Source organism: Parasteatoda tepidariorum, chromosome 8, assembly GCF_982258835.1.
Source record: "Parasteatoda tepidariorum strain Cologne lab strain chromosome 8, Ptep-v5.0, whole genome shotgun sequence".
Taxonomy (NCBI): Eukaryota; Metazoa; Arthropoda; class Arachnida; order Araneae; family Theridiidae; genus Parasteatoda; species Parasteatoda tepidariorum.
In genome coordinates this window covers 95,475,404-95,498,649 of record NC_141762.1, presented here as the reverse complement: position 1 = coordinate 95,498,649, position 23,246 = coordinate 95,475,404, and the positions used below count along the sequence as shown (strand labels likewise).

Sequence of the window (23,246 nt, the reverse complement as noted above, 5' to 3'; positions counted from 1 at the left end):
CAATGGGAAAAAAAGAACGTCATTGTACCTATAGAACACTTAAAGAGAGTTATTATAATGCATTTAATATTGAAAATATCAGGCATGTTTGTTAGAAATATCACATGAATGCTGAATTATTTTTGTTTCATATAATTACATTTACAAAATGAGCTAACAAAAAATTTTTCATTTCATATATTGTGATGTTTTACAAAAAAACAGAATCATGCATTAAATAGCGAAACAATAAATCATACTATTAGGAATTTTATAGAAAAATAAAAAATGAGATCTCAACGACATTCCAATGATGGAACACCAAAAGTATTTTGCAACTTAAAATGAGAATAACAATGTAGAATATTGCATGACAAAATGTTTAAAATTATTTTGAACTCTTTCGACGCAATGCTTTTTACAATTATAGTAGGGACTTTAAATGATACTGCAAAATTCCGTGAACTAAAAAAAATTTAATCTCAAATTTAACGAAATTTCGAGCGATTTGTCAAATGACGAAATAACTATCGTTTCCTCTTCAAGTCGATATATATATATATATATATATATATATATATATATATATATATATATATATATATATATATATATATATATATATATATATATATATATATATATTCATTTATTGTAACAGAACTCATTAGATAAGTTCAAAATTAAGATAAGACAAAGGAAAATTATAGACATATGAAAAGAGGGAGGGGGGAATAATAATGAAAAAAAAAAATAACAAACAGCATATTTTGTAATCTGGCAATCTTGTCACGAGAATATTTCTGAATCATTCTTGAAAAATTTCCCGTTCATGTAAGTACATCTGATTTCGCTGCTCGCGTTGGGGATTTCGTTTTATGCAGTTTTTTCGTTTTATTTTATTTTATTTTCTGTTTTTACGTGTTATTTTTACTTAATGTGTTCTATTTTATTTGTTGTAATTTTTGTGAAAAAATTTTTCGGAGTTCTCCTCACACTATTGTAAAGGTAGCCGTCTAAGTAAATAAGGCCAATTTTGATGAAAATTCCGATTGTGAGATTATTTTATTTTAATTTAAAGTGAACTTTTCTGAATCCAGAACAGTTTCACTTTTGTTTCTACGATGCTTAGATCCGGAGTTATTGTGATTTGAATAAAAGCAGACGATCATAGTAACAAACCGGAAGTGGGATTTAGAAACCGAAACTAACTATTTTTCACGTTCTACGTTGTTCCTTTTAGCTTATTTTTATAGAAATATTATCAATTTTCAATTTTTAAATTTGTGCTACTTACACAGCCACATACATCAGTTTTTTTAATTATATTTCTACAAAATACATATGGAATCAAGCGATCAATTGAAATGCACAATCTTCAATATAATGAGTACTATGGTGATGGCGATTGCAAAGCGTTTGAATATGTTAAAGATGTGTATGGGAAAGACTCTGTCACCAAACTCGAATGTGTTGGGCATGTACAGAAGAGGGTGGGCAGTAGATTGCGAAAGTTAAAAAAAACGCACAAAGGTTTAGGCGGTAAAGGTAGGCTTACCGACACCTTTATTGACAAACTCCAGAACTACTATGGAATTGCGATGCGGAGTCAGCACAAAACTGTTCTCGAACTTCAGAGCAATGTGATAGCTGCTCTTTGTCATGTAGCATCAAACAAAAACAATGTTATGCACAATCAGTGTCCAATTGGTACTGATAGCTGGTGTCGCTACCAAAGGTATAAAGCTTCAGGTGAAGACTGTGGAAAAAAACACTGGTATTCCCGATAGTGTACTAAAAATTATTAGACCTGTATACTTAGAACTTTGTGATAAAGCTTTGCTTGAAAAGTGTTTACATGGTCGAACACAGAACAACAACGAAAGCCTAAACAATGTGATATGGCAATTTGATCCAAAGATAACTTTTGTAGAATTGAATACGTTAAAACTAGGTGCATATTTAGCTACCATTCAATTCAACGAAGGCTCCAAAGGAATTTTAGCTGTATTGGAAGCTATGGGTGTAGAATTGGGGAATTGTTTGTTGAAAGGATTTGAATTGGTGGACAAAGAGCGTATTGTCGACGTTCATAGACATTCATTGCCAACAGCAAAATTACGCAGGAAAAAACTAAGGGCTATGAAAAAGAAAAAAGTTCATAAACAAGAAACTGTGGAAGGTGTCTGCTATGAGAAAGGAGGTTTTTAAAAACTGAACTGCTTTTCTTGTATATTCTTTCATTTTTAAAATACTTTGTGAGTGTTTTCGAAAAATCTTTTCTCTTTTATGTCACGTTACGATTCTTGTCATCAGTTGAAATGTAAAATAATTACTTTTATAATATTTTGCAATATTGTTTATTATAATGTATGAAATATAATTGACTAACAACTAAACCAAAACATATTTTGTGATTTCTGCCCTCATATGTATAGTATATATGAAGAGGACATGTATTTTTATTTTTAAATTTATGTTTTCACTATGTAATTTCATAACATATGTAAATACTGAAACATATATTTAGTTTGTAGTTCAGAACATCAATCAGAAGGGTCTCAGCTAATTGTATTAAAAATATGAAAGAGATATATCAATTACTTTTTTCTCCAGACCATTAGTCGTTTCTTCAAAAAATATTTTGAATTGTCGATTTTTAACAAAATTCATAAACAACAACAATAAAACTAAACAGAAAAAATAAGAAGGAAAAAGGAAAGAAATTATGCTAAAAAGGTAAAAAGAAGGTTTTAGCTATAATCCTAGAGAATTCTTAAAACTTTACTGCTTTTTTTATATTTATTTCAGTTGTTTGAAAACTTTAACTGTCGATTCTGAGAAAGTAGTTTTTAGCTCATTTTACCCTATGACTTTTGTGATAATTCGAAATGTAAAAGAGATATCTCTGAAGTATTGGGCACAATTGTTCGCTATGATGTGTAGAGTGTAATGAACTACAAACTTTATAATAGCTATTTTATTTTTTATTTTATGTCCACTTTAAGTGCTGGTAGATAGTAATTTTTGTAACATTTTTATGTAATTTCAATGTATGAAACTATATTATGCGTAATTATTTAAATAATTTTTAGTTTTTAGTTCATGACACTCTTAAAGGTATCAAGTACTTGTAATAAAAAAATAAAAGGGATATGTCAATAACTTTTTTGCGTAGAGCATTAGCCGTTTTCGCATTAAAATCCAAAATTTTTGCTAAAATATTACCATTTTTCCAAAGTTTAAATAAATAATGATTGATTGTCATTGATTTCACTGTTTTTTATCTACAATACACTAAACACAACGTTTAAAATTAGAGTTTTTAATTTTTTTAAAAAAGTCTGTGCCGAACGTAGACGGATACCTTATATTTTGCTTTGGCTATATTGATACAATATCAGAAAGCACTCTTTTTTGCGGATATAATCGTGAGGGCTGATGAAAAGATTATATCTTTTGTTTTCCGGTTTTTTTGAAAAAAAATTCATCCTTTTTTTTCTTCTTTTATTATTTTAAATCCGTTGTTTTGTTTTTTTTTCCATTATTATTACCCCCCCCCCTTTTCGTATGTCAATAATTTTCCTTTGTATGTATATATATATATATATATATATACACTACCGGTCAAAAGTTTGCGAAAATTTTGAAATCTACAAAGAAAAGCTCTAAATTCAAATGTTCATAGAACTGCGAAAAATCATTTAAATTGCATGAAAATTTGATATGTTCTAAAGTGAACCCTCTACAGTTAGTTACATATGATCAAATTGCAATACTTTGTTTTTTTGCGAACTGAATCCAGCTTTTCATCACGGATTGTTTTTATGGTAATAAAATTTGTTAAGTTCGAACACTTTCCAAACTTGCAAAAAAATTTTTTTTGTTCTTTCTGTTAATGTAAAATAGTTATTTGAACCGTTATATGTAAGCCTTCAAAATTTCAGATCGATTCGATTTTTTTTTTGACGAAGTTATAGAATTTTGAAAAACATGTGTACTTTTCTCGATTTTTGAGCATTTCACATATGCAGTCCTTTGCTCTATACATCTTCTACCAAATAAATTTTTAATTTTAATGTTTTCTATATTTTCAAACAATTAATATTTATTATAAAACAAGTACTCTTATTCATTATTGTAATTATTATTGTTTATATTTATTGTTTATATTTATTGCTTATATGTATATTAGTTTTGTTGTGATATCTTTACTTTACATTAAATTAAAATTAAAAGTTATAACAATATATACATAAATAATTCTAAGAAAATAATAACAGTAGTATAAAAAAGTTTCATTTTTACTAAACTATTTTATTTACAACAGGTCAATTATTTAACATATTTTTATTTGTATTTTGTAATTAAATAAATTAACATTTAAATCTTATATTCCTCGAACTATCCACCTTTAGCTTTTATTATAGCCTTACATATGCGTGGCTTTCGTTCTAACAAACCATTAATCACTTCACGTGATAAAGAGTTCCATTCCTGTTGTAAAATTTTCCATAACTGATTTCGATTCGAAATATCAGAGCATCGTTTGCAAGAACAAACAAATTTTCGATGAAATGTGACATCTATGAGATATTGTTTTAATTATATTCACAATAAATTCTTTGTAATAACAATAATTACAATAATGAATAAGAATATTTGTTTTATGATCAATATTAATTATTTGAAAATATAGAAAACATTAAAATTGAAAAGTTCTTTGGTAGAAGATGTATACACCAAAAGACCGCATCTGTGGAATGCTCAAAAATCGAGAAAAGTACACATGTTTTTCAAAATTCTATAACTTCGTCAAAAGAAAATCAAATCGATCTGAAATTTTGAAGGCTTACATATAACGGTTCAAATAACTATTTTACATTAACAGAAAGAACAAAAAAAATTTTTGTGCAAGTTTGGAAAGTGTTCGAACTTAACAACTTTTTTCACCATAAAAACAACCCATGATGAAAAGCTGGATTCAGTTCGCAAAAAAACAAAGTATTGCAATTTGATCATATGTAACTAACTGTAGAGGGTTCACTTTAGAACATATCAAATATTCATGCAATTTAAATGATTTTTCGCAGTTCTATGAACATTTGAATTTAGACCTTTTTTTTTTGTAGATTTCAAAATTTTCGCAAACTTTTGACCGGTAGTGTATATATATATACATTCAATTTTGATAAAATAAGTCATTATTTTACTGCAATCGGGAATGCCAATTCATTTTTTAATAGTTTATGAATACATTGCTAATCGTCATTTGTTGATTTATTTTAACGCGTCATCAAAATTGTTATAGATCAGCCATTGTGACTAGGTTTCAAAACATTGTAAGAAGTACAATTAGATTAATTGCATTGTAAGTAAATATCTATATATATATTTCTCTTACACGGCACCAGAAAAAAGCCTCATTACAACTCCCCGAATGGCAACGTTAGAAAATCGACCAATGATTGCTGCTAAAAATGTCACATGCAAATGTCACATGAGGTGGCTCAACATATAGCGCTTTTAAAAACGGAAACAATAACCATAGTGAGCATTATCAGGTTGTTCAATTCAGATTCATGCCCTAAAAACATGATAATATTTAATTTAAACTGGCTCAACATAAAGCGCTTTTAAAAACGGAAACAATAACCAGAGTGAGCATTATCAGGTTGTTCAATTCAGATCCATGCCCTAAGAACATGATAATATTTAATTTAAACTCAATTAGGAATTAATTAGGCTGGCCTTCTCCATGACTATAAATAAGTCATAAGGTCAGACTTTTGAGAAAATCAGTTCAGTATTGACTAAACAAGTTTTTAGTCATGGACAACTTTATGTTGGCGTGTCAAGAGTTAAGTCATTTGACAACCTTTCAGTAATTGCTCCAAGATGCCAAATCTATAATTGTGTTTTCAAAGAAATTCTAAATGCTTAGTGTTAATTTCTTAGAGCTTTGCAGAAAAAAAATTTTTTGGAAAAAATTTAATTGAAACTTCTATTGGCAGTAGGCAAGGGGAACTGCCAAAATCAAAACTCCCCGATTAGAAATGCAGCATGGCGACCTCCACGTGGTATTTCTCGGGTAATGCTAACAGCCATGCATTTTAATTTATTGTATGTAAAACATCCTTATTTTGTTCTAAAATGTTATGTACTTTACCACAAATGTTAATTAATATAGAAATTGATTTCAATAATGCTGATCACCAAAAAATATTTCATTTGGCGATAAAACAAATTTTTGTGTTCTTGAAAATGAAAGACTTTTTGAGGGTTATTATCTCACAAAGAAAAGTTATGGTTTAAAGTTTATATTTTTAAATAATAAAATTTTTTTCTAAAACCTTCAGAATTTCTAGCATTAACTAATTTATTATACACATTTAGTTGAATTTAGGTAAGTAACTGCAATATTTGATAATTTATTTTGCTAATATGTTTCTCATTTAGCTAATGTTTTGATTTTTTCACCATGTACAATCTAAATAGCTAAAACACTTTTTTAAAAGCCAATAAGAACATTGATAGAATTCTTCTACATAAGTACAATACTATGTCTTTGATGATAAAATACTATGTCTTTGATGATAATATACTATGTCTTTGTGCTAGAACATTGTGTTCATTGGCGAGCGAGAGCCGCGAGCCATGGTTCACGGCGTGAACCACATAGGATTGCGCAGCAATTCTCGGGGGTTGGTGAGCGTTAGCGAGCAGGGGGCGGAGCCTCCTAGTATTATAATAATATTTCAATTTTTTAATAAGAAGAAAAATGCAAACTACTTAATTGTCTTCAATTATTGAATATGAACTTAAAGTCAAAAGTGATAGTTTAAAATATTACATAAATAAGATATATAAGTCCGATTTCATAAGAATTATAATGTGAATAGTTTATAATTCTTGATTTGTGGATTTAATAACATTTCCGTCATCAAAGTTTGAATATATCAGCGATTGCGACGAGTTTAGGATAATAATAACTTTTATAACTTTATAAACTTTTTTGTAAAAACTTCAAAATCTTTTTTCAAAAAAGAATAATTGCTGCACAAACTGCTCACGTTTATCATTTATTTTTATTAATTGCTATTTTTAAGTACATTTTTTTTTCGTTTTGCAAAACATGCTTTTTTGGAAAATATAAAAATGTATTGCCTAAAAACTACGATTATTGCATATTTTGCAGCCTTTCGATTTCTTTTTTCTTTTTTTTTTTTTGTTTGGAAAACTAAATGCTGGAGAAAAAAAAATTTCAATCCAGAAACATCAGCCGTGTGTAGCTTCTAAAAAAAACATTTTTATCTTTTACTGAACTTCCGATGCAGTTATTTTATACTTCCAGTACTTGAGAAGAGAATTCAACATTTAAATTTAATATATATTTTGAATAAAATAGCTTATGCTGGTATGTAAGTATTAAAATAGGTTTTTTCTCAAAACTTTTTAATCTTTTTACACACAGTTAGCTTGGAAGAGTATAAAAGCAGCACGTTATGTTATTTTTTATATTTTTCTTGTTATTCACGTTACTCGTGTTATGCATTTATATCTTACCTGATCCTGTTATCAATCAATATAAAGATACATTTAATTTCTTTTATGACATAAAATATTTTTTAATCAAATGCCCCATGAATCCTAAGAACTTTCATTAATTACCGAAATGAATTATAATTTGTGACAAAAATTTATAACTTTACATAATTTTTACACTTTATAAATACACTTTATAAATTTAAACTAATAACTTTAAAAAACAAATACGTATATTTTGTTAGTGATATATACCTGGTATTTATTAGAAATAAATTTCTTAAAATATCAGGACACTAGTACCTATATGTAATAAGAAAATGTGGTATAACTACCACTGATAATATTAAATACCAATTCTGACTTGTTAACTCGATTCTATATAGAGGTACTCTTTGAGTTCTATATAGAGGTACTCTTTGAGAGATGAAAGATGATATAGTCGATAATAAACTCCCCACATCGGTGGCCTCCAGACGCTGGCTGATATGAACTCGGCTGATATGGACTCGGCAACATCGACAGATGGTCCCATTAAGCAGTTGATTTGCACACAAAATAGCGGTCAAAAATCCAGAGACATAAAGAAATTTCTGCCTGATATAGTTTCTGAACGTGTGCGAGCTCCTTCGTCACACGAATTCTCCCCCTCTTCAGTGGGCGTAATCCTTAATCAATCTTCAACTGTCAAAATCGGAGAAGGAAAATCGGAGGGGTGATGAACTAAGATGAAGCTTGAAGAGGGGTGCTAGAGGATTATCCTTTATCGCCTCTTATTTGCAAATTATTTATAACAAGCTGATTATAATGTTGATTAGTAGAGGAAAGCACGTGCTTTCTTGAAAGTTATTATCTTAAAATTTCAAAAATGTATTCTTGATTTAAGTTTAAATTATTTAATTTCAGACAATTTATCAAAAATGAAGTAAAATAATTCTATATTTATCACTTAATATAAATGGTGTTTTAAAAATCAGGCTGAGGGCTAGCTGTTTTTGCTTTCCTCGGTGAAATAGATATCCCACAATTACAAATTGATAATTTGTAAGCTACAAATCGTTTGCGGTCGCCCCCTTTTACATGGTGGACGCTAGAGGAAGGGGGTTTGAACGGCGAGAGGACCACTCGTCTGGTCAGCAGATGGGGAGATAAGGAGTGATAGATTTAAATGACCCCGTCCGAGGAGTCTGTCGAGGCACACGTAGGCACAAGCCATTTTACATGCAGAAAGGTAGACCCCCTGGCCGGCTGTGGTTAATGGCACGTGGCATCCATGTCTAATTGGTTGATATCCATGTCTAATGAGGGAGGGCTTTCCTTCAACTTTGCGAGGTTGCTCTCTCCGTTAATGTTAGTTAATAATTTTAGTTAGCAGTTATTTAATTAAATTTATGTTGTGTTATTAATGTTCAGTTATTAATTATTATTAATTTCTTAAAAATATGGCGTAATGTTTCTTAACTATAAGTTCTCAAAGGTTTTAATGTTGGTTTCAATTTTTCCTTGGTTTACATTTATGCGCATTTTAATTTTTCTTAGTTATGATACTCAACTTATACCAGTTTTTTCATTATTTCGATTGTAACTTAATGATGTTAATGCTAAGTTCTCCTAATTGTAGTTATTTAGTTTAATTTACGTACAATGCAAATTTTTATTAATTATAGTTATTTTTTATTAACATTTTGTAAAACAACTTTAGGAAAATTTTTAATTTTTTAAATGTCAAAAATTTTTCATTATTTTGATGTCATGGCATTTAAACTTATTTTTTATCTATATCATCTATATTTATTTATTCGCTAATTTGCAATTATACTACTGTTTTATTAAAAATATATTTTGTGAATATTTGGATTATATTTGATTTTTTATTATTTTTCAATCATGGCTATGCGTGAAAATTTAACTGTAGCATAACTCTTATACGAATAATTTCGTAATCTCTTCTTAAAGAAGTAAATGTTAGGGAAATCTGTTTTTAACGGTTAACAAAATGTATTAATAATTATAAGAAATACATATAAGAAATACACATGGAAATCGAGAAAAAAAGTTATATATTCTTTTATTTAAATCGAAAGTCTTATCTCTTTACAGGAAGGGTTTATGAAATGAAAAATTATGCTCGGGCTTTCAATAGTTGCACAATATATACATCACAGTATATGTCATGCCCTGCGAAAGATTTTATTCATTGCAAATTTTTCTTGCTGAAAAGCAGAAAATTTTGTATTTGCTGTTATTGTATTTGTTTATTATGCTACATACATACCTTACCTTTGAAAAAATTTAGTCAATAAATAATTGTGTCAGTAAGTATTACAAGTAAGTACAGTCAGTATTTTTACAATATAAGGCATATTTTAACTCTTTAAAAATGACTTTTCATTTCAAATCTTAAAGATAATAATTAATGTATTATAAAAACTAATAGAACCTTGTTTCTTTATTATTATTAGTTTTTTTCGTCGCCATTAGGGTATAATATAATCTTTTACTAACAAAAACCTACTTTTTGTATTAATTAAATTTTCTTTCCTATTGCAATAAATGCTATAATTATATATTAATAAATATATATTAATGTTATAATTTAAAATAATATTTTAATGTTATAATTTAAAACTGAAAAATAAATCTTTATTTCTTATTTTCTAAAAAAAACCATCACTGCTTTTGTCCAGTAAGTGCCAATGCAATAGCCAAGGTGTATACAATCGTCGATGTCGACAGAATAATTTCGTCAACAAAACTTTATGTTAATAAAATATACAAAATAGAATATTGCTTAAAATTAAATTTCTTTATTCTTAGTTTGCATATATTTCTGGTTTTACATACTAAAGTTAATTATAATTTTGAAAATTTAAATTTTTTACGTAATAGATTTATCAATAGGGTGAGATGAACACGTGCGAATATATATATAATATATATTATCAAAATAAAGGAAGAAAAAAATATATAAAGAAATTTTGATTATAGATATTTCTAATTTCCGTTAAAAAGGACTTCAGATATTTTATTTTGATTTTTTTGATTGCCATTATTGATAGTAAAGTCGTACCTCAATTTTCACTAGCATACTACTAGTGTTGCAATTTTTAGCTATACACAGGGCTGACGATTCTAAGGTTGCTCAGTAATCTCTTAATTTATTCCTTTCCTTGTGCGTCAGACATAGTTTAATGCATTTTTTGTCAGTATACCTGGTGTAGTAATTGTTTTTGTCTGACTTTATTACTTTCTACATTTAGTCATGTAAATTTGAAATGCATTTTCCTCACATTTTAATTTTCTAACTTCGTAGTTTACTTTGATTTTTTGTTAGTTAATGAAAATCCGAAGAAAATGATATTTTTTGAAAATTTCTCTATAATAATTTTTATTCCTCGGTCTTTGTTATTTTTCAAACATTTTTAAACTAAATGGTACTTTTTGCTCATTTTTGGGATTAATTTTGTAACCCGTCATTCTTAATTCTTATTAATAAAATAAGTCTTCGTGAAAACTCTGTAATAGTGTTAAGGAGTACAACAAATTTTTCAGATTTATTTCTTGTTTAATTGTAAATATTTTTTTAAAACTTCATTTTCATAGGATTTTAACTTTTACATTGTTTATGTTAATGATATTTTTCTAAATTGCTTTCTCTATATTTTTTAGAATAATTTAGTCATTAAATATATTTCATTAAATTTATACTTGAAATTTTTTAAATATTTTAAAAGTATATAACATAATTTCCCAATATCATTAGGTTTTTCAATAATTTTTTTAAAATTTTCATTAGTCTTTTTCGCTATCTAGCTATCCAATTTTGTTCCGAATAGCTATAATTCGAAAAACAATATTACATTGTTAAGTTAAAAAAAAATTATAATAACCATGTATAACATACAATATACTTTAATATACAATACACTCTAATATACAATAAATGTTAGGTTATAATTTTAGAATTAACAATGTGTTTAGATTATACTTCGTTAAATAAGAAACATATTTAAATATGGCACACTGGAAGATATATATACATATATTTTAATTTGTGTAAATATATATATATTTCCTTTTATGTAAACTTAATTTTTATCTTAGACTAAATCAGATGATTTATTAAAATTAAAAGTCATTTTAAAATGAAAATTAATTCCTTCATTTGTTTTAATTTTTTTCATCCCTTGTCCTTTATCATGAAAATTGAATTAATTTTTCTCCTTGGAATAAAGCAGAAAAATCTGAAGACTTGTTAAAATTCAGAGTCATTTTAAAATAAAATTCAGTTTGAGAAATCAATCTCTTTTACGTCCTTCCTTTGTTTTATTTTTTTTTTTTATACCTTGTGCTTTATCATTAAAATTAAATTAATATCATAAAGTTAATTTTAATTTTTTGTATACTGAAAATTTATATTCATGATTAAATTCAAATCTATGTCAGAATAAATATGTAAATCACAAATTATTCCTGATTCAATATGTTTTTGCGGAGCGAAAAATCATTTCATGTCATTATGATTAGAATGCATCTACAAAATGTCTTGCTCAACATTAACAAATTTAAAGGAGTAAAATTACAAAATTAATTAAATGTTAATGCACTTTTTTTCTTTTTAATTTGTTTTCGATTGATAAATCATTTTTTGTTAACTAATTTGTTGCTGTGAATGTAATAGTTAAATCATAGTCATAAACAACGGAAATAATTTAAATAATTACAATTAGTTAATTACAATATAAATAATGCAACTAATTTTAAAATATTAGATCAGACGAAGTTTATGACTTTGCATTCAGAACATACCCTTAAAAAATATAACCCTATAGCCTCTGTAACTCTGTGGGGGAAACATTTTGAGCCTGTTAGGTGGGTCATCTTGACCATCATTTACTAGCAGGTGTTCCTTTGTAACACTCCTTACAATGCCCTTTGTTCATTTTGGGGGAAATAAGTTTGTGACGAACCATATCTGTCATCGTTTCTGAAATAGAGATAGCCTGATATAGTTTCTATTTTTTATAAATAAATTTTTGTCTTTTTGTCACTAAAATATATATATAATTCAGATTCGCTAATTGAGTTAAAATGGATGGGGATATTGAGTGGAACTTATTTCTTTTTTAGGAGATGTTTTATAAAAGCGTTTATTTTGGTGAGAGATTTTTTTAAATATTTTTTTTATGGAAGGTGCCAAAACGATTCTTTGCATCATGAAACGTTTTCTCGCTTTCTTAACAGATACGATTCAGATTTGTGAGGATATTGAGTACGACGTATTTCTTAAGGAGGGGTTTAATGTAAAATGTTTTTGTTTTTTTATGAAAGATACGTAATTTTTTATATAATTTTTTGAAAAAAGGACTGAAAATTATTTCTCGCATTATGAAAGTTTTTCTCGCTATTTTAATAGATATGATTCTGATTCTCTTATTAAAGTAAAGGTAATTAGTCAGACGTTTACGGTGGAACCTTCTCCGGACAAAATTTCGCGAGAGCAAAGATTCGCGGGAACATGACTTCGACAGGATAAAACTTCAAGTAAACAGATTCTGCAATGAGTAATTAGCATAAAATTATTATTAATTTATGCATTGATTTTAATAGAAAAAAAATTTATATCTTATACAATTTTAATAAATTCAAATTCATAATTATATTAGAATAATCCTGATAAGTAACTAACATTAAACGTTATTTATCATTTATTATTGAATTGGAACAATATGATATTTCTGTCTTTAATGCGGTTAAAATACAAAATAAAGCGAAATTATTTATTGGATATTTCATTCTGTTGTGTTTTTTTTTTTCTTTCATTTTTTTTATTCGCCTTTTGCTAACAAATTTAACTCCTATATAAATATTTATTACTTGAATTTTTATATGTAATCAAATGCCGAATTATAAGTTGCTTAGTTTTATTCTACATATGCAAATAGTTTTTCTATTATCTAGTTTTGATGGATATTATTAATTTTTTCTATTTATGATTAAATAATAAATTACACGGTCAAATACTAAACAACTCATTAAATAAAATATATTAAAATCAAATTCAATAGTAATCAACTAATTTAAATTAAATGAACTTTAACTTTGAAAGGAATCTTAATTTCTTATTCAAAGTTAATTTTAATTATTAATTATTTCACTATTTTTCTCGTGCTTAATTTGCAGTTCAAAATTTCATAGTCAAATAATAATTTATTTTCTGAAAATTTGCCATGAAAAGATTCTCCCCAGTTCTATTTCTCAAAAGTATTCAGAATGAGTGTGATTTCACTAGTAAGTAAGTACTGTTGCTTTGGAATGCAGCAATATAAAAGGTAGATAAGAAACCACATTTGAGAGTGAGTAAGGGTGTGATTATTCAAGGAAGGGAACAATTCGTAGTCGACATTGATGAATGGGCAACATATGCATTTAAGCGTAAACTGCTTTAATATGTATGGGGGTTACTCATATGAGTGCAAGGTTCCTCAAGAAAAGAAATATAGTTTAGTGTATTCAGAGGAACGTGAGTAGATGTTTAAAACTGTAAGGATGGGAAGTTATGCTATTGGAAATGATAATGGTAAGTACTTATACCCATTCTATATATAGTTGAATTATTATGAAATGCTAATAAATAATTTTTAATGTGAAGATTTGTTTTCGGTAATAAAATTTACTGAATTGCAATGCGAATTAGACAAGTATTTCCTTATTAATTTTGGAAAAAAGAACATTTTTTTTTATTTTCTTTTTTTTCTTTAACTTTTTTTTTTCTTCTATAAATTTGAAATGTTGTTTCTCCCAATGAAGTGACCAAGTTCGAGTCCCAGCTGCTGCTGGTTGATACGAATCCTGCTCTTTGATCGCACCCACTACAGTGCTGATATAAAATATCCTCGGTTGTAGACGGATCAGAATCCCTTTCTCATCGTGCTATAAAGGGGAGGTTTTCGTGGTTTTCCTCTCCATATAACGCACATGTGGGTTAGTTACAAAGTTAGAAGGCTATGGAGTTCCGCACTGATAGTCGTAGACTCAGAATTAAATTGGCTGTTCAACATCGATTGTAAAATTAATTAATTATAAATTAAATCAAATCGGTTTAGGTTTCCAATCATGTATGTGCCCTAATAGAAATAATTTACATTCTTATGCTCTACCGCTGTGCAAAAATTTGCAATATCGCTCTTTTTAAAATTAAAAGTATCATAACCAATAACCTTTAAAGTTATACGTGTGAACATTAAAATGTTAGGAGTTAAGTATTTAAAGTAGTATTCAATATATATATATATATATATATATATATATATATATATATATATATATATATAAAGAGAGAGAGAGATGTATATATATGGATGTATCTGTATGTATGTATATGCATATATATATATGTATATACACGTGGTTTATGAATAGGTTATAAATCTGAAATTTTTAATTTATATACGTTCCCTTCATCCCCATTTTAATATGCTTGCCCATTTTAATAAGAAAAAAAGTAAGAAAAGAAAGCTGAAAAATTTTATTAAGAAGTGTAATACAGATTATACGATTATTTTACAACAAATTTTGGTAAAATAAGTCATTATTTTATCACAATCGGGAGTGCCAATACATTTTTTTAATAGTTTATGAATACATTACAAATCTGCATTTGTTGATTTACACACACGTCATCAAAATTTTTATGTATATCAGCAATTGTGACTAGGTTTCAAAAAATTGTCAGAAATACAATTAGATTAATTTCATTGTAAGTAAATATGCTACAATAATATTTCAGTTTTTCAATAAGAAGTAAAATGCAAACTACTTAATTGCCTTTAATTATTGATTATGAAACATGCTCAAAAGGGATATTTTAAAATATTACATAAATAATATATATAAGTCCAATTTCATAAGAATTATAATGTAAATAGTTCACAATTCTTGGTTTGTAGATTTAATAACATTTCCGTCATCAAAGTTTGAATATATCAGCGATTGCGACGAGTATAGAAAAATAAAAATTTCTTGAGAAAATTTAGTTTTAGATATTTTTTTAAAAAATCTTTAAAACTTTTTTTCAAAAAAGAATAATTGCTGCTCAAATTGCTCACGTTTCTTCTTGCAAAACATGCTTAATTGGAAAATATAAAAGAGTATTACTTAAAAGCTACGATTATTGCATATTTTACAGCCTTTCGTTCCTTTTTTTTTTTTTTTTTTCTTCTTTTTTGCTATTTAGAGAATTGAATGCCTAAAACAATTTTTTTCATTCCCGAAACATCGGCCATGTGTAGTTTTTTATAAAAAAACATTTTTATCTTTTGTTAAATTTCCGATGCAGTTATTTTATACTTCCAGTACTTAAGAAGAGAATTCAACATTTAAATTTAATACACTGGTTATCATAAATTAAGGAAAAATCACAAAAATAGCGATAACTCTTTCAAAAGTAAGCCAAACCGTGCAAAATTTGCATATGTTGTCCACTAAGAGTAGCTGAGTAAAATTGCAATATGCAAATTAGTGGCGCTGCACTCGGCTTACGTCATCTGCCTGGAGCATAAAAGTCCAAGTTTGAGAGAAAGCACACAAATTTTACTGTGATTGCGACATTGAAAATCTGAGATAGCCAATTCGTAATAATGACCTCTAGGCATCATTTGCCTGAAGAACTACGATGGAGAGCCATCGGGAGACTAGAGGCAGGGCAGAGTCAATCAGAAGTGGCCAGATGGCTAAATGTGAGTCCATCTGTGGTTCATAGACTTTGGAGGCAATTTCAAACCACAGATTCGGCATCTAGGAGGTTCAGTCAAGGACGGCCAACTGTTACGACCAGTGCCGATGACCGATATTTGACATTAAGTGCACGCAGGAATAGAACCGCTACTCCGACACATCTTAGATCCTCTCTTGCTGCAGCCACCGGAAGGTTGGTGTCAACGTCAACTGTGCGCAGAAGGCTCCACGAAGGTGGTCTGTATGCGAGACGACCAGCCATTTGCGTGCCGCCCACATCACGCCATAGGAGAGACCGTTTGCAGTGGGCCCGACAACATGTCCACTGGACGTCAGATCAATGGAGGCCTGTTCTCTTTACGGATGAGTCCAGGTTTAGTCTAGAAAGTGACAGTAGACGTTATTTGATATGGAGAGAACCTGGGACCCGTTATCATCCATCAAACATCCGTGAAAGAGATGCATACGGAAGAGGCAGTGTCTGTGTTTGGGGAGGCATATCCTTAGGAGGGCGCACATACCTCCATGTCTTTCCAAGGGGAACCGTGAATGCTCAGGTTTATCGAGACAACATCCTTGATGCTTATGTGCGCCCATATGCCGGGGCAATTGGTGATTGCTTCCTGTTACAGGACGATAATGCAAGACCACACAGAGCTCGCATTGTTGATGATTATCTTCAACAGGAAACAATTACTCGCATGGAGTGGCCAGCTCGATCCCCGGACTTGAATCCTATCGAGCACGTTTGGGATGCTCTAGGGAGGCGTGTATCTGCCATCAATCCGCCCCCTCAGACCCTTGCCACGCTTGCAACTGCTTTACAAGAGCAATGGCTCTCACTTCCTATTGAACTGATAGACCGCATAATTGAAAGCATCACACATCGCTGTTTGTGCTGTATTGCTTCTAGAGGCAATCATATTCCATATTAAAGGTACTTTTTCTATTGCAAACCGATACTTCCAATTTGTTTATTTTATACATGTGCTAATTTCTATACTACTATTAATGTCTGATAATTTCTTTTTATGTTGTTTAATACCTTACTATGTGTTGTATATTGTGGGTAAGTTTCATAAAATTCCATGTGTAATTTCTTGAGTTATCGCGATTTTTGTGAATTTTCCTTAATTTATGATAACCAGTGTATTTATTTTAAATAAAATAGCTGATGCAGGTGTGTTAAAATTGCCTCAAGTTCATAAAGGAAAATAGCCTTTTCAGCGATTGCATTACTGCAAATTGCAGAGAGTGCCACGTGGTATTTTCTACTACAGTTTCAAATCAGCACCCCTCCGCACAGGATCAAAGTTGTGATGGCGTGTCTTCGGATCATCCTCCGGGATGTTTCCCAGACCGTCGCCAATAGCCCATTGTGCAGCTCTAGTGCGACGTAAATTAACAACAACTAACAACATTCGAAAATTCTTAAACTATTTAACGAATGCTAATATTTTTTCACATTTTTTAAATTCAAGTTTCCAAGTGCCTGTTTTTTGCAGAATAAAATAAAAAGTAACGTATAGCAAAAAGAGTGAAAAATTGGAGAGAGAAAAATGCAATTACAAAAACTTTCAAATGATTGCAATTTAGAAAATAATTAAATTCAGCCCGTCAAATTTTAATTTTGCAATTACATTCCCTTTTGTTTCAGAGTAACCATCATGGTATTTTTTACAAGTTTAACAGATAATGATTTTCGAACGAAAATTCAATTATTTTTATTCCAATGTACTCCTTGTACATTTCTTTCATGCCTTTGTAATTTCAAGTTTTGAAATCTTATGATATTGTGCAGCAAAGCAATTGCTGTTGTAGTTTATTCTTCAAAGTCCAGTTCAAAGCTAGACCATTTCCAAGAGGTCTTGAATACTTATCACATTCTAGATAACGGGCGTAACTACCAAGTTCTTTCAGTCAAATGTTTGAAGTGCGTCTGTTTTGTCCGATGTAGCGAAGGTTGGACTAGTAACGTATTCATTCTCTATTTCACTCTCGGCTACCGGGATTGTTCTAAGTTTGTGTTTCGCTTTTATTTTCCATTTATCTATTTTCCATCTTTTATTTTCCATAATATAGACAACTTTCTTAAAAAATATTTTTATCTTTTTTTTTTTTTTTTTTTTTTTTTTTTTTTTTTTTTTTAAAGGGCACTTTTTTTTAACTTTAGTGCGAGAGAATATATTTGGACTTTAAAATAAAAGAGTAATTCCAGCATTTTTGTCCATTTAAAAAACAATGTAATCTTTTGTATTTCTTGCATTACCCACATTTGCGCTTACTTTTAATTATACAAATAAGAAAAATAAGATAAATAAGAAAAGTAATAATTTGTCTTCACTTTTCAAGAAAATAGTATTTCAGAAAAATAATCAGCTGTTTTTCTTTGAGTAAGCAGCAGAATGTTTTTTTTTTTTTTTAATTTTTTACAAGCAACAATTCTTAGTTTTCTTTTATTAAGTACTTGATAATAATTTAAAAACGGGCACTTGATTTAAAGTAAAACCTAAATTAAAATGCTAAAAAATATATGAGTATATTATTCAAAAAATAACCTACATGGTAGAGTATAAAATAAAAATTTGAAAAATGAACGAAATACACTTAAATAGTTGGTAAAATAGTGGTGAGAAGCACTCGTGGTCAGGTAATTTAAAAATTTATTTCAAGATTAAGACATTATACAACATGTTGAGAAATTTTAAGATGTTTAAAAATCTTGGCGTGATTTGGCAATTCTATTCTCTTGGTGGCGACATAGAATATCAAAACATGATCATCGATGATATTACAATTTTATTCGATATAACAATACATTTTGTAGCTCTTTTATTTTCATTTATGTTGTAATTGCTTGATAATTATTAAATATATTATTCCATATCAATTCATACATATGTATATTGAAACTGTATGAATTCTTTAATGAATTTACTAAAAAAAGTTTCACAAGAAAGCATATGTATAACCACATTTTATCAGAAACATGATTTCATAAAACTCAACATTCGTTAATTATAATGTTTTATTTGAATCTCTTTGCTAAATTACGAGTAAATTTTCGGATGACTTAAAAAGAAACATCTTATTTCATAATTAAAAAAAAAAAAGATTAACGTTCGGCTATCAGCGGAAAAAATATGAATGAAATTAGACGTTACGCGTGCGTAAGTCAAGTTCCTCTTACGTTAACCACATTTAAATATTAATCGCCCCATTTAAATATTTCGACATTGTCACCAAATCATTTTTTAAAAAGTAATTAATTTTAATTTATCGCGGCTTCTGCTAAATAAAAATAGTTTAAACTTTAGATTTTGCAAAAGAAAAATACGTGGGGTTTTATGGTGTAAAAAAATTTATGCCTCATAATTCAAAATTTTTTCATAAAATTATTAAAAATTATTGTTTGAGTGAAATTATCTTTCGGTAGATGGGTTTCACAGGCGGGTGCAATTTTTTTTCTAAATTGCTCTTTTAGTTTTAAAAATATGACTAAAAACACAAAAAGGGAAATTAAGATTAAGGGGAGCACAATTTCCAGATCGCAGCCACCCCCTATATTCTGTAGGTCAAGAATCCAAATATGCAAAAAAAAAAAAAAAATGTTTATTCAGGGAAATTACATTTTTGTGCCTTATTTCTTAACTTTATTAACAATTATCGATAAAATATTAGCATATTTGAAATCACCCCTAGAAGCCATTAAGATTGACACTTAGTACGCGAAAATCCGAGCGTTAGAAAAAAACTTATTCAGGGCGATTTTTCTAGCGCTCTACACAGTGCACAAGAAAAGAAGGTAAAGCGAATCACACTGAATAACTTATTAATAGTTCAAGGGTGTGAACTGAAATATGCAAATCAATTAGTGCAGGCTATATTTATAGTCACGAAATCAGACACTAAAACGTATTTTTTTTCAATTTCTTACAAAAATTATGCACTTCTGAACACAAATGTTCATAGTTCATTGACTTCAACTTCTTTTTTTTAATTATAAGAATTTATGACTAACATTTAGTATAACGAAACGCGATTAATAAAATTTCTTAATGCGTATCACTTTTTATGTAATGTCCATAGCTAAAAACTAAAATCTTTCCTCATACTGTAAGTTCAAACAAAATATAGAGTCATTGATACCGTATATCTTACGTATGACAATATACGACAACTCATATTTTATGCTAGTCACCTGCAATTACCAGTTGATTTTACTACATAAATTACCACTGCGCGTTACCACAATTCCTCGTAGGTAAATAATAAGGTAATTAATCATTCGTATTTTAAAATGTATTCAATGACCAATTTGATAAAAATATCTTAAGTTAAAAAAAATTACACAAATTTTTCGTTTAAAAGCAAAAAGAAAAAAATCATAAAATAGTAACTAAATTGAATTAGACATAACCTGAGTATTGTAAACAATACTTGATTTCCACTTAACCAGTAACATGTAGAATAAATGTATGACTTTGGTTCGTGATAAAGTGCGTATGCATTATGTTCTTTGAATTGTTTTCATTCGAATCTTTAATTCAAAACTAAAGTTAAAAATTTTATTTTACAGATGGAGTGTGTAAAGAAAAGAGATCTAAAAGCTGGACACTCATAACTTCAAAAACAGAATCGACTAAAAGAGCTGACTTCATAAACAATTTTTCTGAACCACCTTCCCTGCAGCGTATTGCAGTAGTGTCGATTGCAATTGGGCTATGGACGGCGCCTGATATAAGGAATGAAATGGCGTCTTCCTTCTTATACGATATCGATAAGTTAGAGGGAAGAATATTGGACAAATTGTCCAATAGCTGTTTGCCCTCATCGCTGATGACCAAAATCTCATACGTTATTCGACCCATTATGTTGCAGTTGTCGAAAGCGCTTCGTAGTTACGATGAATGGACAGGATATCAAAGAAATCTCAGGGAGTATTACATAAAACATGGTACAATTTATTGGACAGTTGAGGGGACAGTTGACATAGTGAAATCCCTTACGGAACTATTCGATAATGGAACCTTAGGAAGCTTAGATATTTGCTATTTGTATGAGATAGCCTGCTCTCACTGTTTAGGGGAATATGCTTCAATTTTGTGGGAGAAAATTCCAGAGCAATTTAGAAACCGATTTAGAATCATTCGGGTAACAGATATATACAATCATGATTTGATGTTATATTGGACATGTGTCATCGAGAATAATTTAGGGAGTTTTCTAACTAGACTCACAGATCATGAAAACATATACGATGATAAGCTTAGTATTGATGTAAATATGATTGCTTATTCGATTCAATTTGTTAACATAGTTGCCCTAAAGTATTTTTGGAAAAAATTGTCGGAGCAGGAGAAAAACGATCATTTGAGTAAGTGGCTTTTGCAAGTTGCTGAATTCATGGAATTTGTAGAAGTTTCATCTTATCAGGGTTCTTCAGAAACTTTAGATGTTTTATGTTTTTTACTATCTCATGTCAATCGTAGAACTCAAATGACCGAATTTTTTCGGAATCATTCTCACGTATTAGTGTTTTTGTTCGAAAGTTGGCCATATCAAAGAATATTCTTGTCCACTATTTTTGAACTATTGGATAATCTTCAAGAAGACATTTATCCATGCATAATGCTAAATATAGGTTCTAACATGAGTAAAAGGGGAAATGAAATGATAATGTTTGAAGAAATATGGAGTGCCAGTCCTTTAAGGCTAAGACGATCACTTCTAAAAAATGAATTTCATTGCAAGGAAGTGTTGTTCTATTTGCTGGAATTAGAAAATCTGAGCATGGCTGTTACGATATTAAATGATGCTTCCGAAGAAGAGATTACACTATTTACCTGCTTTATGTTTGGTCTGCCTGAATTTAAGCATGCTATTTACTCAAGCAATCTGCATTCACTCCACATGTTATTATCAAAATCTACATTGCCACCAGAATGTTATCCATATAAAAGCAAACTTCTAGAGCAAGGAACGCAAGATAGACCGATAATATCGTGGCTTATTAGACTTAGACATTGGCACATTTGTATTGAGTGGATATGGGATGGCAATATCCAAGCAGTTGAATCTTTCTTGAGATGGGCTTATCAATCTGTACGAATTGGAACATTTAAGACAACAATATCATCTCCGTATGCTATCTACTTGACATTAATATTTTTGTCCAATTATGAGCGTGTGGACCAGTTCCTGAATTGGTATTTCGAGACGAGACAGGAAATTCACCATTTTAAAGCAAACTTTTTGAAAAAATGGGATAATTATTTTTTCAAGCGCTTCATAGACATGCCGTTCATTGTCTCAAAAAGAGAAGACGATGTGTTGCAAAAATTCATAAACTACAACTTGTCTTCTCTCGAAAACATTGCAGAATTTCGACTTATTTGTCGTAGATGTATAGAGTACGCACTGAGTAAAGGTTTTCTTGAAAGTGCCACCTTGCTTTTGAATGTATCTTTTGATAATATCAATGAAACGAAGAGATACAAAAACGAAATTATACAATCTGAGGAAAGAATCAAAAAGTTTCTGCTCCTGAAGCAATCACTTACTGATGATGACTGGAATCATGTGAAAGAAATTGTAATGTGGTCGTCGCCTCTAACCTTAAATACAGTCACAAAATTAAAGTCACTGATTCTGGAACAAAAGACTAATCACTCTTTCCAAGATGAATTGAATCCACAAATTTCAGCTCTCCTTGATTTACTGGAGAATGCTGTTGAGAAAGATGATAGTTAAACATTTTTTTTACGATCAAATACGAATGCAAATAAAATCATATTCTCCGTCAAATGACGAATCATGTTCACAGCTCAATCACTGTCAAACGATTAATTGTCTTACAATAAATAGGTGACTCCATTTTTTAGTTGTTCAATGCTAATGAAACAATATCTGTTATATATTATTTGTCACAGCTTCAATAATTAATTTAATTGTCACAACTTTATTATTTTTTATTTTCGTTATAC

General features: G+C 29.1%; 1 protein-coding gene across 1 annotated transcript; it reads left to right on the top strand.

The window, feature by feature from the left end:
• The first annotated feature begins 13,878 nt into the window (after positions 1-13,878).
• On the top strand, positions 13,879-23,136 carry LOC107451088 (uncharacterized). The gene is made up of 2 exons (XM_016067074.4): positions 13,879-14,104; positions 20,840-23,136. The coding sequence occupies exons 1-2, from the start codon at positions 14,056-14,058 to the stop codon at positions 23,011-23,013; spliced, it is 2,223 nt and encodes a 740-aa protein (XP_015922560.2). The 5' UTR covers positions 13,879-14,055; the 3' UTR covers positions 23,014-23,136.
• Positions 23,137-23,246: the final 110 nt, after the last annotated feature.

What these genes read in the sequence shown, in the direction of transcription:
- LOC107451088 (XM_016067074.4), top strand. Translation starts at nt 14,056, where the DNA reads ATGTTTAAAACTGTAAGGATGGGAAGTTATGCTATTGGAAATGATAAT. An exon ending in TGCTATTGGAAATGATAATG is followed by an intron (nt 14,105 to 20,839) that starts GTAAGTACTTAT and finishes TTTATTTTACAG; the next exon opens with ATGGAGTGTGTAAAGAAAAG.